General features: G+C 46.2%; 1 protein-coding gene across 1 annotated transcript in view; it reads left to right on the forward strand.

Moving 5' to 3' along the window:
- The window catches only part of SORBS1 (sorbin and SH3 domain containing 1), a 112,717-nt gene that overhangs the window by 68,151 nt on the left and 27,607 nt on the right, over nucleotides 1–16,959 (forward strand). Inside the window, exons 18-22 of the mRNA XM_077930695.1 lie at nucleotides 1,796–1,861; nucleotides 2,355–2,450; nucleotides 5,746–5,795; nucleotides 9,778–9,953; nucleotides 14,998–15,083. Coding sequence (XP_077786821.1) covers nucleotides 1,796–1,861; nucleotides 2,355–2,450; nucleotides 5,746–5,795; nucleotides 9,778–9,953; nucleotides 14,998–15,083 — 474 coding nt within the window. The remainder of the gene's footprint in view (nucleotides 1–1,795; nucleotides 1,862–2,354; nucleotides 2,451–5,745; nucleotides 5,796–9,777; nucleotides 9,954–14,997; nucleotides 15,084–16,959) is intronic.

The raw sequence follows: 16,959 nt of genomic DNA on the forward strand, positions 1-16,959 counted from the left end.
GGGGGAATGTTCTCTCCCTCTCTGCGCAGCGCCTCTCCAGCAAAGTGGGAGGAGAAATGGAAGGGGCTCCATTTCTCCTGCCGCTTCGCTGAAGGGGCGCTGCGCAGCTTTCCCTCTCTGTGCAGCGTCCCTTCAGCAAAGTGGCAGGATAAGCGGAGCCCCTTCCATTTCTCCTCCCGCTTCGCTGAAGGGGCGCTGCGCAGAGAGGGAAAGCTGTGTAGCGGCTCTCCAGCGAAACGAAGCCAGGAGAGCAAGAGGGATTGATCCTTCTTGCTCTCCTGGCTTCAGCAAAAGCAACGCAAAGCCTCCAGAGCACAGCGAGAGCGCTCCCGTTGCACTCAGGAGGCTTCGGGCTGCTATCCCTGAAGCCAGGAGAGCAAGAGGGATCGGTGCGCACCGATCCCTCTTGCTCTCCTGGCTTCAGTGAAAGCTGCGCAGCCTGCATGCGCTCCATAAGACGCACACACATTTCCCCTTACTTTTTAGGAGGGGGAAAATGTGTCTTATAGAGTGAAAAATACGGTATATGCCTGCCATCATGTAGCAATAGAGCAACCATTTTTTAATTTCAAAAATGGCTGCCCCATTGCTGTATGGGAGCAGCCATATTGTTTTGGGTTTTTTTCTGTACTAAGTGCCAGGGAGAAACATGGCGTACACCTGCGAGATTTCCACCTGAGTGGCAGAGCTGCCAGTTTTCACAGCTTCGAGCTGCAGGTGGGCGCGGGGAGTTTTTAAAGTAAAATGAAAAATGGTAAAAGGCAGACATCAGATCATCCTTTCAGATTCATCGTCGGGGTTCAGATTCTGGAGTGGGCCGCATTCTGAAATGCAGAAACAAGTGGGTGGCTTCAGAAAAAGGCAATTGACTCTATAGTGTAGACCTCCTAAATTTCTCCCCCAAGCCTAGTTTCTTCAGTGTATGTGGGGTTTGTTTTTCCTTTGTCTGCCACTTGGCGAACTCTTGTTGCTGGATGGCTGATAAACTGAACGAAAGGTTACAGAAGTGAATCTCCATTCCTAGTTTCATAAGACAAGGCAGCCTTGCTTCTCACCGGCATATTTTTCATTCTGCTACACCAGCAGCAGAAGCTACTGGTTTTGATTCCCATCCGTACAAGTTTCTGTTCCTTGGGCTCTGTGTAGCACCTCCCAAACCCAGATCTGTTGGGACCCGGGACCCGGTTTCCAAACCTGGGTCCTTAATTCACTCCTTTGACTAAATTCTTAATTCCACCTTCTGTTCCTTGCGAAAGATCAACAAGTAGCTCAGACGGTGACATGAATAACTCTGCATTTTCATTGCCCCACACTGCCACCTCTGGGATTTCAGCCATTTGTTAACATGGTATGTATTTGAAGTCTGGGAAAGGGGCTGGGGATCGATATTTAAAAGAAAAAAGTAAAGGCAACCCCACAATTTGCTCTGTTTTGAAAATCTTGGTTATACCCCTTCTTTTTTCAGGGGGGAAAGAATGTGCAATTATTATTTTTTATTATTCTGGTTTGGTTTCTTTAGCAAACTGTATTGGAAGTGCTTTCAAGCAAATTTCTAAAGCAAGCCCTGCAACACAATGCATGCTTCCTCTGTCCCCCTCCCATAATCTCCTGTGTTTGTGGTTTAACAGGTTGAGCCCCTGTTTCTTTCCTTCCCCTCTTCAATTTTATTTCCAGTGTTGATGCAATTTCCCCCCCCCCCCCCAATGTACTCCCTCTGTTCTAATCCAGTTTCCATGTTCTTTGTGAAGTCTTTCCTTACCTTCATTTCCTCATTTCCTCCTCTGCTTTCCATCAGCCTCCAAAAAAGATTTGGGATTATACTCCGGGAGATTGCTCTATCCTTACTAGAGAGGATAGAAAGGTAATTCAAACATACGTTGTACTATAGTATGGTTTCTGTGTGTTTGTGTGGCTTCAAGCTTTCAGTCTCTAGCAATGTTTGGATTTTACGTGAGTGCAAGTGGTGGTTTGGATTTAATTGATTTTGGATTCCTTATGCCTTGTTGCGGGCTGAAAAGAAGCCTTAAAGCGTTCCTTTTAACCCTCGTTGGATCACAGCAGCCTCTCTGCTCTTGTGATCTGTAGCGATAATTGTACTAACAAGTGTTTTGTGCGGTACGAGTGAATTTTTTACAGTGGTTTAAAAAGAAATATTTACAAGAAGCACTACTAGATCGTGGCAAATTCAGAAGGGAATCTAAGCCAGCTGTGCTTTTGAGTACGGAAAAATATTCGACTTTCGTCTTGTCTATCTTTGTCACTTTAAAACAAAAGGCTCTGTTTTTTTCAGAATTGGCTTTTGTTTTGCCTCCCCTTATGTGTTGTTTCTTCCTTCTTCTTCCTTCTTTAACCAGACTGACCCAGAAAAAGACATCTACCTCTATCAGACTGAGTTAGAGGCAGATATAGAAAAAATGGAGAAAATGTATAAAGATAAGAAGCAGATGAAGGTATTTCTTCTTCATTCCACGCAGCTTGCTAATCCCTGTTCCTAAACCCTCTGCTCTAATCGGGTTGTGGCTGGATAATTAGCAAACAATGTTGCTGCAAATGGTATTACACAGAGGCTGCATTCAGATGTAACACTAAACCATGGTTTACAGTTACAGGAAGGAGTTTGGGCAATGTTTGAGCTTGTGTACGCTCCCCTCCTCTTCTGGTGCAGCCGTGAGGTGATCGAAATCTTTCTGTTTCCATTTCCAGTCAGCCACACACAGTTTAGCATTATGTCCAAACCTTAAACCGTGATCAATAAAATATGGTGTACAGTAAACCCGCAACTTACGTTCCAGGGATCGTGCCAAAAGCCAAAAATGCGTACAGTCAAAACCCACTTGGTTCAACGATGTGTGGGCCTGCCAATGTTATTTTTACCCCTTTTAATTTTTGTGTGTGTAATTTTTGTGTGTCGAGGTCCCCAAGAGGTCCCCAAAGAAAAACACAATTGACACTTAATTTTTGTTTAAGGTTTTTGGCATAATTTTGGCCACAACTTTATTCAAATTACAGCAATGTGAGTGGTTGCTTAGGCATTGGTAGCACTAACTGACCCCGCACGGGGACAGCTCTGACATTCACACACCCCGCGAAGTCAGCAAGGGTAAGTCACCCGGGGAGAGAGACGGGACTGGGAACCATGCCTCACCTCTCCCCAGAATTCTCCCAGGGGCTTGCGTGGCCCTAGCCCCTTGCCAGGGGGTTTCGGACAAAAGCATGGGGAGCCCCTGGGTTCCTTTAACGGAAAACCCTTGCAGCAGCAGCATTTTGGAGGGGCAGGCACAGCCAATCCATACCCCTCCACCAACCAATTCCCAGACCAATGCCTAACCGCAACCTTACAAGTTGTGACGATTTGCTACACAGTAGGCAAAAAACCAGGTGGCACACACTAATCAGCCAAATGGACAAAATTCCTACCGGGCCCCTGCCCCAAAGCAGACGACCCCATGACAGGCATAGCAAGGTCAAGCAAACAGCCTAACATTGAGGGAGGGCGGGTGACCCGAAGCACACAGCCAAAAGAGGAAGTTCGTTGCTGCGTGCATTGTATTTAACAAATAGGGCTGTCAATCAACAAATGGCAACATCTAGATTTCCCCAGTAAGATTTCCCCTGCTTAAAGGATGGCCAAACCATTTGCCTAGCAACAGTGAGGTGTCTCGTCAGCCCCAACCGCAACACATGCTCTCCACGAGGGAGAACACGCTTTGTGGGCTTACTGTGTTGGGGGGAAAAGGTATCTCAAAAGCGGTCAGAGCACTTTACAGACCCTATTTTCCTGGGACATTTCTGAATTTACCTAAGCCGTCTGGTTTTTGATTTGATCCCGGAATGTCCCGCTTTGCCTTAGGACATCCCTGTTTCTCATCGGAGAAATGTTAGGGAGGGTATGGAGTTATGTGACCCCCTGAGCCAAGGAGATAAGTAACTATACAACCTTTAGAAGACATCTGAAGTCAGCCCTGTCTAGGGAAGGTTTAAGGGGGGGGGCTTAATGTTTTATTATGTTTTTATATCTGTTGGAAGCCACAGAGAGTGTCTGGGGTGGGGTAATGACAACAACAACAACAACAACAGGCAGCCCTGTTTAGGGAAGCTTTTAATGTCTGATAGATTACTGTATTTTAATATTTTGTTGGAAGCCACCCAGGGTGGCTGGGGAAGCCCAGCCAGATGGGTGGGATATAAATATATTATTATTATTATTATTATTATTATTATTATTATTATTATTATTATGGAATAGTACGTCTTTATTTACATCAGAGGAATGTGGGGGGGGGTATGGCTTTATCTCCCATGTAACTTAATTTTCAAATGCATTTGATTATCCTTCTTATCCTTAATTAAAACAACACCCCGAAGCAAACTCATTGCAGTGTACAGAAACCGAAGTTTCAGTGGTCCATTTTCTTTGCTTATGTTTCCCACCTCTTTTTGTACAAAACGGGTCGGAGGGAGGTATAATAATTCTAAATACAGCCTGTCTGCCTTAAAGCCAAGCCAGTTGTTGTTGTTGTTTAGTTGTTTAGTCGTGTCCGACTCTTCGTGACCCCATGGACCAGAGCACGCCAGGCACTCCTGTCTTCCATTGCCTCCCCGCAGTTTGGTCAAACTCATGCTGGTAGCTTCGAGAACACTGTCCAACCATCTCGTCCTCTGTCGTCCCCTTCTCCTTGTGCCCTCAGTCTTTCCCAACATCAGGGTCTTTTCCAGGGAGTCTTCTCTTCTCATGAGGTGGCCAAAGTATTGGAGCCTCAACTTCAGGATCTGTCCTTCCAGTGAGCACTCAGGGCTGATTTCCTTCAGAATGGAGAGGTTTGATCTTCTTGCAGTCCATGGGACTCTCAAGAGTCTCCTCCAGCACCATAACTCAAAAGCATCAATTCTTTGGTGATCAGCCTTCTTTATGGTCCAGCTCTCACTTCCATACATCACTACAGGGAAAACCATCGCTTTAACTATATGGACCTTTGTTGGCAAGAGCCAAGCCAGACACGAGGCTAAATGTGCCTTTGCATTTAAAGTGCACATATATAGCTTTGTTTCTAAGAAAAGCAAATAATTTCGGGGGGGGGGGAGTGTCCCAAGCAGGATCAGGGCTAGGGTGGTTAAGGAAGGGGAAAATTGGCCCTTGCCCTCACCATAATCCCAAGAAAAATCCCATCCAGTGTTGCAGTGGGAAGAAAGCATTGAACATCATGTCTGGTTTGGCACTTAGCGGTTGCAAACTGTGATGTCCACTATCCACTCCCAACCTTTTTATTGTTTGCTCTGTTGAAAAGAAAACCGGCTTCAAGCTGTTTCTTTAAACAAACAAACAAAAAATAAAGAAGCTTTTTATGATCTGGTGCACATGTATTTTACCTTCTATGCTAGAGAAATATAATCTTCTTTTGGAAAGTGATTGGCTTGGGCAGAAGAAAGCCGCAGAAGCCGTAATTATAAATATGTGCCTCCCACTCAGCAGTTTATTTCCCTTAATTTGCTTAAGGCTTTCTTTAAAATAAGGCATTGACAGCCAAATAATCACAGTGCAAAGGCGTGGCCCAAGTTAAAATCTTTTACTTCCGTGAAGGAACCTCCAATCAAATGCACGCCAATCGGAATCAGTGTATAAAGTCCAGGATTTGAATTTAGGGTGGAAAATTGTTCGCTGGAGTCCCTCCCCCACTCTCTGTCTCTCCTTTTGCTTTGCACGAAAGCTTGTGCATATCACTGACTTATTCGTCTGGATTCTTGCAGAGTACAACAGGCTCCTCTCCTCCGGAAACTTCCACGGATCATTTGCCTCAGTAAGTTTTGAATGCTGCGCTCTGATGTTGATGTTTTGAAGCATTGATTTCGTTGGGAGCTGTAGCTGCAGGTCCTTTGAGAGCTTTGCCCATGTACAACATTGCAGGAATCATTTTATGTGTGTCTAAGCGCGGGAGGGGCTGTGGGATAAACCACAGAGCCTAGGACTTGCCGATCAGAAGGACGGCGGTTCGAATCCCCGCAATGGGGTGAGCTCCCGTTGCTCGGTCCCTGCTCCTGCCAACCTAGCAGTTCGAAAGCACAAAGTGCAAGTAGATAAATAGGTACCACTCTGGGGGGAAGGTAAACGGATTTTCCGTTCACTGCTCTGGTTCGCCAGAAGCGGCTTAGTCATGCTGGCCACATGACCCGGAAGCTGTATGCCGGCTCCCTCGGCCGATAAAGCGAGATGAGCGTGCAACCCCAGAGTCCGTCATGACTGGACCTAATGGTCAGGGGTCCCTTTACCTTTAAGCTGGATTCAAAGGGTATATGGGTGACATTTCTAGTTCTAAGTGTGCCCTGAAATTAGCACAGGCAAAAGGTTATTGGAGGGACCTAAGAAGGTTCCTCTTAAGATCTTCCTCCGGAGAAATTCAGTCAGAATGTGCTTAGCTCCTTCAGGCTTTCTTTCTACCATTCTGAATAAAACTAATCGGAGTTGAAATGAATACGCCGTATGCGGTGCTGTCACAGGTAACGTAGCACAAGGGTTGATAATATTTTTGACCTAGTGCGACCGATCTTTTATATTTCCTCACCCTGTGCACAAACTTGAGCAGGTGGGCGGGGCAACCCACCCGTCAGTCATCAGAAGATGTCAGGTGACGGACGGGTGCATAGCCCTGCCCACCTGGCAAAGATAGCCCACAGGGTGTGTGAGGAGTATGCTTTGCCAGCACGTGCCTCTCTAGGAATACACTGGCAAAACAGTACTTGTAGAATCATAGAACCCTGAGGATCATCTAGTCCAGCAGCGGTGAAATTCACCGCATGTTACACCTTGAAATAAAATTTTATGAAGATGCAGTTCTGCTGGTACTTGACGCCACTAAAACTATCTAAAATGTATAAGAACACATGAAGTAAATGTTGAAGAAGTGGAGAGGCGGAAGGCTCAATGTTACATATGTGGTGGACCTGTAAGAAAATTAAGGAATTTTGGGATGTAATTTATAACGAGTTCAAAAGAATGATTAAGGTATCTCTCATACACACACACACACAAAAATATTAATCGCTATGAATTGGATAGTAGAGGAAACCCCAGCAAAGCTGGAGTGGCAAAGTAAAATGCTGGAATAGGCCAAGTTGGCAAAAATGACAGAAAAACTGAGAGGTCATACTGATCAAACATTTATTAGGAAATGGGACATGTACAAAAAGGATTATTGTAATAGCATGATGTCAGTGGCAGGAGTGGAATGACACCTGTGGTATGATAGATAACTATAAGGGAATATAATACTGATGGAAATTAAAAAAAGAAAATGATAAATATTGTTCTAGATAGACTAAATGGTAGAGGCACGATGGGATGGCGGGAAGTCTTTAGAAATCCAAGAAGAACGCAATGTGATGTGACGTAACAAATATTATCATTCTTTCTTCTGGTTAACCTCTTTGTTGGTTATTTCATTTTAATCTCAATAAAGCATAAAACATGGAGGGTTGGGTGGGAAACAAAACATCTAGTCTGGCAGCTATCCCATGTGGGAATCGAACCTGCAACACCACACTCTAACGAACTGAGCAGGGTTGAACTGTTCGCTCCCCAGCTGATGAGCAGAGGGTTCTGCCCTCTTTGACCAGCTCATTGCCCACAGGGGAGGTTCTGGTGAGATGTACCAAACAGGATGGAGCCCTGCCCACCAGCTGACCTCACTTGATGGACAGCTGGGTGTGGTTTGGGGGGGTAGAATTATTATTATTATTATTATTATTATTATTATTATTATTAGTACCCCGCCCATCTGGCTGGGTTTCCCCAGCCACTCTGGGCAGCTTCCACAAAGACCAAAAATACACTAAGATGTCGCACATTAAAAACTTCCCTGAACAGGGCTGCCTTAAGATGTCTTCTAAATGTCAGGTAGTTGTTTATCGCTTTGACATCTGATGGGAGGGCGTTCCACAGGGTGGGCACCACTACCGAGAAGGCCCTCTACCTGGTTCCCTGTAGTTTTGCTTCTCGCAATGAGGGAACCGCCAGAAGGCCCTCGGCGCTGGACCTCAGCGTCCGGGCAGAACGATGGGGGTGGAGACGCTCCTTCAGGTATACTGGACCGAGGCCGTTTAGGGCTTTAAAGGTCAGCACCAACACTTTGAATTGTGCTCGGAAACGTCCTGGGAGCCAATGCAGGTCTTTCAAGACCGGTGTTATGTGGTCTCGGCGGCCACTCCCAGTCACCAGTCTAGCTGCCGCGTTCTGGATTAGTTGTAGTTTCCGGGTCACCTTCAAAGGTAGCCCCACGTAGAGCGCATTGCAGTAGTCCAAGCGGGAGATAACTAGAATGGCCTCATAGGCCAGTTTGCACCACTGGCAGTCTTCCCCACCCCCGTGGGAGTGAAATGCCCTGGGCCTTGGTGGCTTTCCAGCCAGAGGGTGCCTTTGGTTTTCTTCATGATAAGCTCGGGTCATTTCTTTGATGGAAGCTAGTGAAGCACTCCTGGCTATGCATTTCAGCACCGCATAGAGAAGGAACAGCTACTCTGCCTCTCCATTTCTCTTCCCATCCTACCAGAGCCGTCTTTCCCATAGGGCTTAGTGGTGCGTTGCGCCAGGGCGCCGGCCTCTCAGGGATGCCCAGCGAGTGGGGGAGCTGAGCAGCTTTGCTGGCGGCCTCCCCTTTCCCTGCATGCCTGCCAGCTGTGCCCCATCAAGCATACAGCAGGCGGGTGTGGAGCTTGCCTCCCAAGCCTCCGCGGGAGGAGAACGATCCCCACAGAGGATTGGGAAAAGGTCAACACCTTTGGGAAATGTGGGGGGGGGCGGAGGGATCTTTGCACCACGGAGCCAGATAATAATAATAATAAAAAAAAATTATTTATATCCCGCCCTCTCCAGCCGAAGCCGGGCTCAGAGCGGCTAACAACAATAAAATAATACAACATTCTAAAATAATTTCATTAAAATTAATTCAACTCAAATTGATGGCAACCATTAGGCTAAAGTTCTGTGAAGATTGCCAAAGGAGGGAGTCAGGCTGTGCCCTGGCCAAAGGCCTGGTGGAACAGCTCTGTCTTGCAGGCCCAGCGGAAAGATGTCAAGTCCCGCAGGGCCCTAGTCTCTTGTGACAGAGCGTTCCACCAGATAGGGGCCACAGCCGAAAAAGCCCTGGCTCTAGTTGAGGCCAGCCTAACCTCTCTGTGGCCTGGGACCTTCAGGATGTTTTTGTTTGAAGACCGTAAGTTCCTCTGTGGGACATACCAGGAGAGGCGGTCCCATAGGTACGAGGGTCTTAGGCCGTTTAGGGCTTTAAAGGTTAAAACCAGCACCTTAAACCTGATCCTGTACTCCACCGGGAGCCAGTGCAGCTGGTATAGCACCGGGTGAATGTGATCTCGCAGCGAGGACCCCGTAAGGAGTCTTGCTGCGGCATTCTGCACCCGCTGGAGTTTCTGGGTCAGTCTCAAGGGCAGCCCCACGTAGAGCAAGTTACAATAATCCAGTCTGGAGGTGACCGTCACGTGGATCACCGTGGCTAGGTCAGATATGCTTAAGATGGCCCTGCATCTTACCTTCCTTTTGATGCTTACATTCCCGTCACGTAAAGTACAGGGAGCCGATGTGTGTTTTGCATACAAAAGTCTCTGCAACCCCGAGAAGGCATGTGATCCAAAAATGCAAGGTGTTTTCGCTCTTAGCAATTTCGCAGCGGTGTGTTGAGCTGCCAGCATGGCCCGTCTACAATTTTGCAACTTCTTTTTTTTTTTTAATTGCTAAGGAAATTAAGTCTCCCTCCTCCTGCATACTTTTAGCTCGCCGTATTCCCCCAGCTACCATTCTGCAAAGAGAGAGTTTGAAACAGCTCTGGGAGATGCCACCGGGCCGGAAAACGAAAGGCAAATATACAAAAGTGTTTTAGAAGGTGGCGATATCCCGCTGCAAGGGCTAAGCGGTCTCAAACGTCCCTCCAGCTCGGCTTCCACTAAAGGTATGTTGCTAGAGCAACAATTTCCATGCATCTTCATGGACTGGCTGTTGTCGGTAGAACTTTAAAAACAGGTTGTGTCAATATATCTGTGCCAGGAAATGCTGTGCTTGTGTCAGGGTTTGAGATGTGAGGAATAGTTTCTGGGGTGGTAATATCTGACTGCACAATTTCATACTTCTGTCGGGGGGGGGGTGTCCTTTTTAATGCTTCCCCACTTAAAAAAAACACCTTTAAAAATTTAGCCTGTTCCCTGCATGTTAGATTTCTACTTGCAGGGAGTTTTATAAAAAGGAGCATGCAAATCAGCCACATGCCATTTAGGTTGGCAAAACCCATTTTGCCATCACACAATTCTCTTACTCTGCCACACATGTAGACCAGGCCACAGTCAACCAACATTGGGATCAGATTGGCTTCAGATCTAGGAGTTTTAATAAACCCAAGTATCCAAGAAAAGATTTGTAAATCTGCTGGTATCTGCTCTTCTTTCCGGGGTTTAGAACCATATTTTGACCCCAGGTTTCATGGGAGCAAATTTTCCTGCATCCAATTGGGTGGAGGATTAAAGGGGGTGGGTTACTGATTCATCTCTAGAAAGAGTTTGCTTATCACTCATCTATCCTTTTTAAGTTGCCATGTCCGGCCCTGCTCACTTCCAAGCACAGTCCGGTTACGCTCCCTCTGAATCTTGCTCATGGTTTGACCTTCCCTGGCCACGGTATTCTCTTCCCCTCACTCCCTTCTGTCTTCCGGGCATCCTCACAGAGCCACATCACTCAAACCAGTTTCCCCCACCCATGGTAGAGCTTTCTCTTCCGCCCATCCTCTTGCCGGTTTAGTTTCCTAAACTGGACATTTATCTGGGATTGCCTTGCCTGTCGACTTTACTTATTCTTCCACTGTGGTGCCCTGTGTGGCTTTTCTATGCCTGACTTAATAGAGAGCTAACAACACTAGCAGTTGCGAAAGAGCATAATAAAAGAACGAAATGCATTATGAGCTGCAAAGACTGTGGCTAATGCAATAGTTGTGGTGAATTAATGCAAGTCAAAGTTGTGCATTAAGCCCTGCTGATTTCAAAGAACTTGAATCATCCCTTGACAATCTGTGAAATGCAAACTTAGGAATCACTGGTGTTGAAAGCAATTAATTCTATGTTGACAGCTTGCTTCTGGGTTGTTTTTCTTTTACATTTTTGCAGTTACTTTTCCAAATGTTATCTCTGCAACCTCGCCACACATTTGTTGTAAACAACACACAAAAAACCCTGAAATTCCCAGGAACTCACAAGTTACTCAGTGAAGTCACAGACTTTGGCCTATAGAGGTACAGAGAACGCTCACATTGGCCCCACATCTATAAGAAATACAAAATAATTAATGAGATGTCTTTTGTGGAACCAAGCTTTCTTACTGTAATAGTCTGAAGCTTTTCAGTTATATTTCCCTCAGGCAGAAAAGGGGCAAATTCTCAGAGGTTCAGAGGGCAACATTTCAGCCACTTTTAGGAATTTCATCTTGTCACGTATAATAGTGTCTTTACTAGGAGTTCCTGGCTTTTATAATGTGCAAAGACACCATTTGAAGCACAGGATATAAATCTTCGAATAAATATAGCCTTTTATATTTGACAAGCTTGTGGCTATTAAATCTTCCAATTGTATATAATGCAGTACAAAATAGTACAGCACTCTCTTGAAGACTCTCAAATCTCATTTCTGCCGTCAAAGGGCTCGCCCACAAATGACAATCTGTTCTTTTCCATTCTCACTTCCAAGTGTGATGCGTGGGATTTTCAGAGCTGTTAATTTTTAGCCTTTAAAATCTCAAAAGAATCTACCTTGTGTCTCTGTAGATTTACAGGGGTGTTAAATAGCGTCACATTGTATTGACTGAAATTATTAGCAGTGTTGCTGCCTGCGGGTGCTGAGTATTTATTTATTTTTTCCTTCAAAGAAGATTTTGCTCTTAAGCAGAAAGCCTGCATGCTGTTTCATCTAACAGCAGTTTAAACCAACAACTTGATTTATGCACAGGCGTTTTGCATGCCAGGCACAGCCAGTTAGATTGCAAGCTTTTGCTGATTTTCATATGAGCACTTACCGTATTTTTCGCTCCATAGGGCGCACCGGACCATAGGGCGCACCTAGTTTTGGGAGGAGGAAAACAAGAAAAAAATATTCTGAATCCCAGAAGCGAGAACAGCAAGAGGGATCTGGCTTCTGGGATACCGTGTGGCTGTTCTGGCTTCTGGGATAACCGCGCCAAGCCTCTTCAGGGCAGCGGGATGAAGGCTCCCCATGCCCAAAGAGCATGGGCTAAGGCAGAAGCCAGGACAGGCACATCGCTGAAGGGGCGCTGCGCAGTTCTCCCTCTCTGCGCAGTGCCCTTCAGCTTCGCATGAGAGGCGCGTCGCTCAAGGGGCGCTGCGCCTTCTCTCTCTCTGCGCAGCGCCTCTCCTTCACAGGAGCCTGCATTCGCTCCATAGGACGCACACACATTTCCCCTTCATTTTTGGAGGGGGGAAGTGCGTCCTATAGAGCGGAAAATACGGTAATATACCCTGTTGCTCCAGATTCCTAAAGCAGCGGCACTGACTTGTAGAGAACTTGTTTGATCTCCGCTGTCCCTAGTTTAGAAGCTCCTCTGACGTCGCAGGATTTACCTCCCTGAACACAAACAGTCCTGTGTTACCTCGGCAGCACAGCTTGGCTTTTCCATCGCTCTCCTGCATTCCTTTTTAACATTGCCTGTCTCAAGATTGCATTGATTGAAGCCACAAAAAGCATGTCATTTCCCTCCCCTTCCCCTCCCCTCTTTCTCCACAGCTTTGCCACACTTAAGCTAACAGGTTGTATTTATTTTATTCTGCATGCTTTCCAGTGGATCGTAAAGGTGGGAATGTTCATACGATTGCACCCTCTTCAGTTAATAGCCGAACCCTTAACTCTAATAATGCTGGCCCAGTAGGTCGCCCATGTAAACATAAGAAACCCTTATCTGCTGCAAAGGTCTGCATTGCTGAAATTCTTCCGTCCAAATTCAAACCCAGGCTGGCTGCTCCACCTATTTCTGGGCAGGACAGAAAGGATCTCTTGCCTCACGAGAAAACGCAGAGCTGCGAAAACCTCCGCAGCTCTTTTGCCTCCTTTGATAGCAGGAAGGATTTTGAGAACTTGCTGATGAAGTCCAAGCAAGAGTTTGCTGTCAAATCCATCAGTACACAGAGCTTGCAAGAATATGGCTCTTCCAGCTCCAGGAAAGGCTCTCGGAAGAACGAGAAGGAGTTCACCATGTTGTATAAAGACATGCACCATATCAACCGCTCCGGGATCCAGCTGAGTAGCATTTCGTCCTGCAGCGTGAAGGAAATTGCATCCCTGTTTGAGAACGAGCCGAAGGACAAGAGGGAGCCCAACCCCAGTCGGGAGAACCTGGAGCAGATCCCCAAGCACACTGTCTCCTCTCGCATCACTGCCTTTGAGTTGCTGATCCAGAGATCCCTCTCCATGCCTGCTCTCAACTTCTCCAGCTTCCAGGTCAAATCTCCCGCTCCGAGCCTCTCTAACAGCTGCCTAGCTTCAGCTCGTTCGGCCGAATACCTGTTGGATTATGCCAAGCCGGACCTGGGACCTGCCAACCTCGCCGATACGTCCTCCTATTCGTGCAGCAATACGGAGGACGTGACCTCGGAAGTCAGTGACCTGGCGCCTGTGGAAACGCTATCGGCTTGCACCGACGAGATAGATCTGTTCTCCAACGTATCCAATGACAGCGGCGGCGACAGCATCACCAGTGGGCCCTCGAGATACAAAGCTAACCAGTGCAAAGGATCCTGCGCTGCTTCTTACACCAGGTTTACCACCATTCGGAGGCACGAACAGCAACAGTCTGGCAGAGGGGAACCCCAAGATGATAAGCAGCTGCTTCCCAGAAACGTCTATCTCATGAGCCCTCTTCCCTTCAGACTGAGAAAACCCGTGCAGCACAGCTCCCGAAAGACTCCGCCTCTGCAGATCCCGGGAGACCTGTTGGCATCCAGCTGTGAGATCCAGAATAATCTGGCTCGGTCGAGGGGGAGCCTGGTGGACAGGGTGGACAGCTCCCTCTTCCACGAGCTGTATATCCGACAGAAACCTCCGGCCCCCAAACGCCTCTCTTCCTATGACGTCCTCAAAAGGTTTAGCCACTTCCTGGATATGGAAACATGCCAAAATAGCTCCCTAATGGACATCCCAGGTGCCTTTAATAATGGGAATGTACCATATGCATTATACCACAACCTGGACACAAACAACAACCCTCACAGGACGTACTTTGGAGGTGGCGTTTTTGAGTATTTTACTGGTGTTACTTCATCTGTACCCCACTTTGCTTCTCCTCTCTGTTTTTTTTTTTAAAAAAAACAACCCTCCCCCTGCATTTCATCTTTTCCTGTGCGTCCCTTGTGCCGTCCTCCTCGCATTTCAGGACTTGACTGAACTGAGAAATTAATTCCTACTGCCTTTCTAACCACCAATCAGAGCAGGTTGTCTCAAAAGTCAAAATTTAGGATGTGAATTATTTAGGGGAGACAGCTTAAATCCCACATAATTTGCATCCTTGGAGAATTAAATAACAAAAACCTAATTTATTTTTAGGGGCAGTTTTTCAGGTTCTTGGTGTGGTGTGTGTGTGTGTGTGTGTGTGTGTCTTTGCGTGTGCGAAGTGTGTGTGCGTGCATCTGTATCTTTGCATGCTGTGACGCAACTTTCCTCAGCGGAACTACATTCAATCATATTTTGTGAACAGCAGATATGTTGTTTAAGCCCTCTTGTGGGCCTGGGTTTGATTTTGTCGTTTCTTATTTCTGCGTTATTATTTTAATCCCAACTTTCGGAGCACCAAAAGGAAAAAAACAATAATCCAAAATGTTAACCAGCACTTGATTGCAAATTGATCAGCAGATTTGAAGCCTTTTCTTTCTTTATTTTTATTCTCCTTCCCCCTTTTTCTAGATTTGAATCAGTTGGTTTTTTTAATTGCCTTTTGTTGTCTTAAAGTAGATTCAGAATCACCAAGGCATTTTGCACCACTTGATTACATGGAGAGTCCTGAAGAATTTTCCCGCAGGCGTCACAGTGATAAAGAGGTAATTTTTCCTAAAAGATCTAGTAACACTTCTCTTCCCCTCCCCCCCCCCCAAACGAATAGACCTTAAGCAAGATGCTCTTAAGAGGGGTCTACTGGGTAGAATTGTTATTCGCTGCCCTGGAATTTTATTTTTGATGGTTGCAGGGTTATAAATATCTAAAGAATAAAATTAATTAGAGTGGAGACTATCAATTTGAAGTTAAATGACAACATTGGTGAAAGTGGACAGGAATGTATAAGGACAGAGTACCGGATGAAAAGGGGGTCACTACCGATTTTGCTTTGCCCCTTCCCATCCCTGCAACCCTGTGCATGTCTACTTGGGTGTAAGTTCCATTATGTTCAATGGGACTTGTTTCCAGGTAAAAGCACCTGCTTAGGAGTAGGGATGGACGGATCTGCGAATTTCTGTTCTCTCAAGTTTCTCATTCCCCCCCCCCCAAACTCATATTCAGTCATCCAGATTTGTGAAGCAATTTGCAATTAAAAGAGAAAACAATATTATCATGAAAATGCCTCAGCGTTTTAGTGTGATTTTCTCCAACTAATACATTCTTGAATGTAGTTTTGAAAGGGCTATCTCAAGGTAAAAACAGTATCCTACCCCACCCACCCAGTTTCCAGAAGTTCCTTTTAACTCTGCCTCACAGGCTTGTTAAAAAGACGACAAACGGGTAGTTTTGCCATTACTTGCCTCGCTTTAATGGTTCTGCAAAAGTGGGCACACGCAGCAAATGTGAAAAGCCTCTTCAATTTTTGCTGCACATTTTGGAACCCTTAGAGGAAACGATGAATTAATTTTTGTTTGCACTTTTCAAGCTGGCGAATGCGATTGCATTTAGACCCGCAATGTGTTTTCCAAGCACTGACTTGGTCATTCTGCCAAGCTCAACCAGAGTTGAATCACATTATTCATCTGCTGGGCACACCTGTTGCTTTTGGGAGTGGCTGGATAACAGCCTAAGAATGTAAGAGTTACCTTGCAAGATCAGACCAAAGGTCGATTGGACTGTTTTCTCAAACCACCTGTTTTTAACAGCAGACAGCCAGGTGCCTTTGGGAAGCAAGGCTTGGAGACAACAGTTCTTCTCTTACCAGTCCCCAGCATCTGGTCTGCAGAGATATATTCTCTCTGAACACTGAGATTTAACTTAGCTATCTCTGCTAATACCGTTTGATAAATTGCTTTCTAAATAAATGCATGGGGCCCTGCAATAAAGTGTTGCAGCGTGAAGTGCTCCTGTATAGAGCACAAGCCAATTAGACATGCTTTTTTCCAGGGACCTTGGCCTACTGGAGGTTTTTGTTTTGCCAATTTGGCCCTCTGTAGCCAAGCTGCTTTGGAGGTGGTGGGGATTACCACTCAACTGCAGCGATGGAGTCCGCGCGCTTTTGCGGCTTCAACTGCTGCTACTTCAAATGCTTTTTCTTCCCTGAATCCGGGGATTCCCCGTGCTTTGAAAATCCAAAAAGGAGAAAGAGGGAATTAAAGGAGTCACAATGGGCTCACAATCCACATTACGGCCCATAAATTTCAGGGTTACTTTCCTTAAACAATATCTGGATAGCATTTGTAAGCAAAGTACATTTCTGAAGAACATGCAATCTTATTGAATATAAAGGTAAAGGACCCCTGGATGGTTAAGTCCAGTCAAAGGCGATGCGGGTGGCCTAAACCACTGAGCCTCTTGAACTTGCCAATCAGAAGGTCAGCAGTTCGAATCCGCATGACGGAGTGAGCTACCGTTGCTCTGTCCCAGCTCCTGCCAACCTAGCAGTTCGAAAGCACGCCAGTGCAAGTAGATAAATAGGTACCGCTCCGGCGGGAAGGTAAACGGCGTTTCCGTGCTCTCTGGTTTCCGTCACGGTGTCCC

This window comes from Podarcis muralis, chromosome 6 (genome assembly GCF_964188315.1).
Source record: "Podarcis muralis chromosome 6, rPodMur119.hap1.1, whole genome shotgun sequence".
In the NCBI taxonomy this organism is placed as follows: Eukaryota; Metazoa; Chordata; class Lepidosauria; order Squamata; family Lacertidae; genus Podarcis; species Podarcis muralis.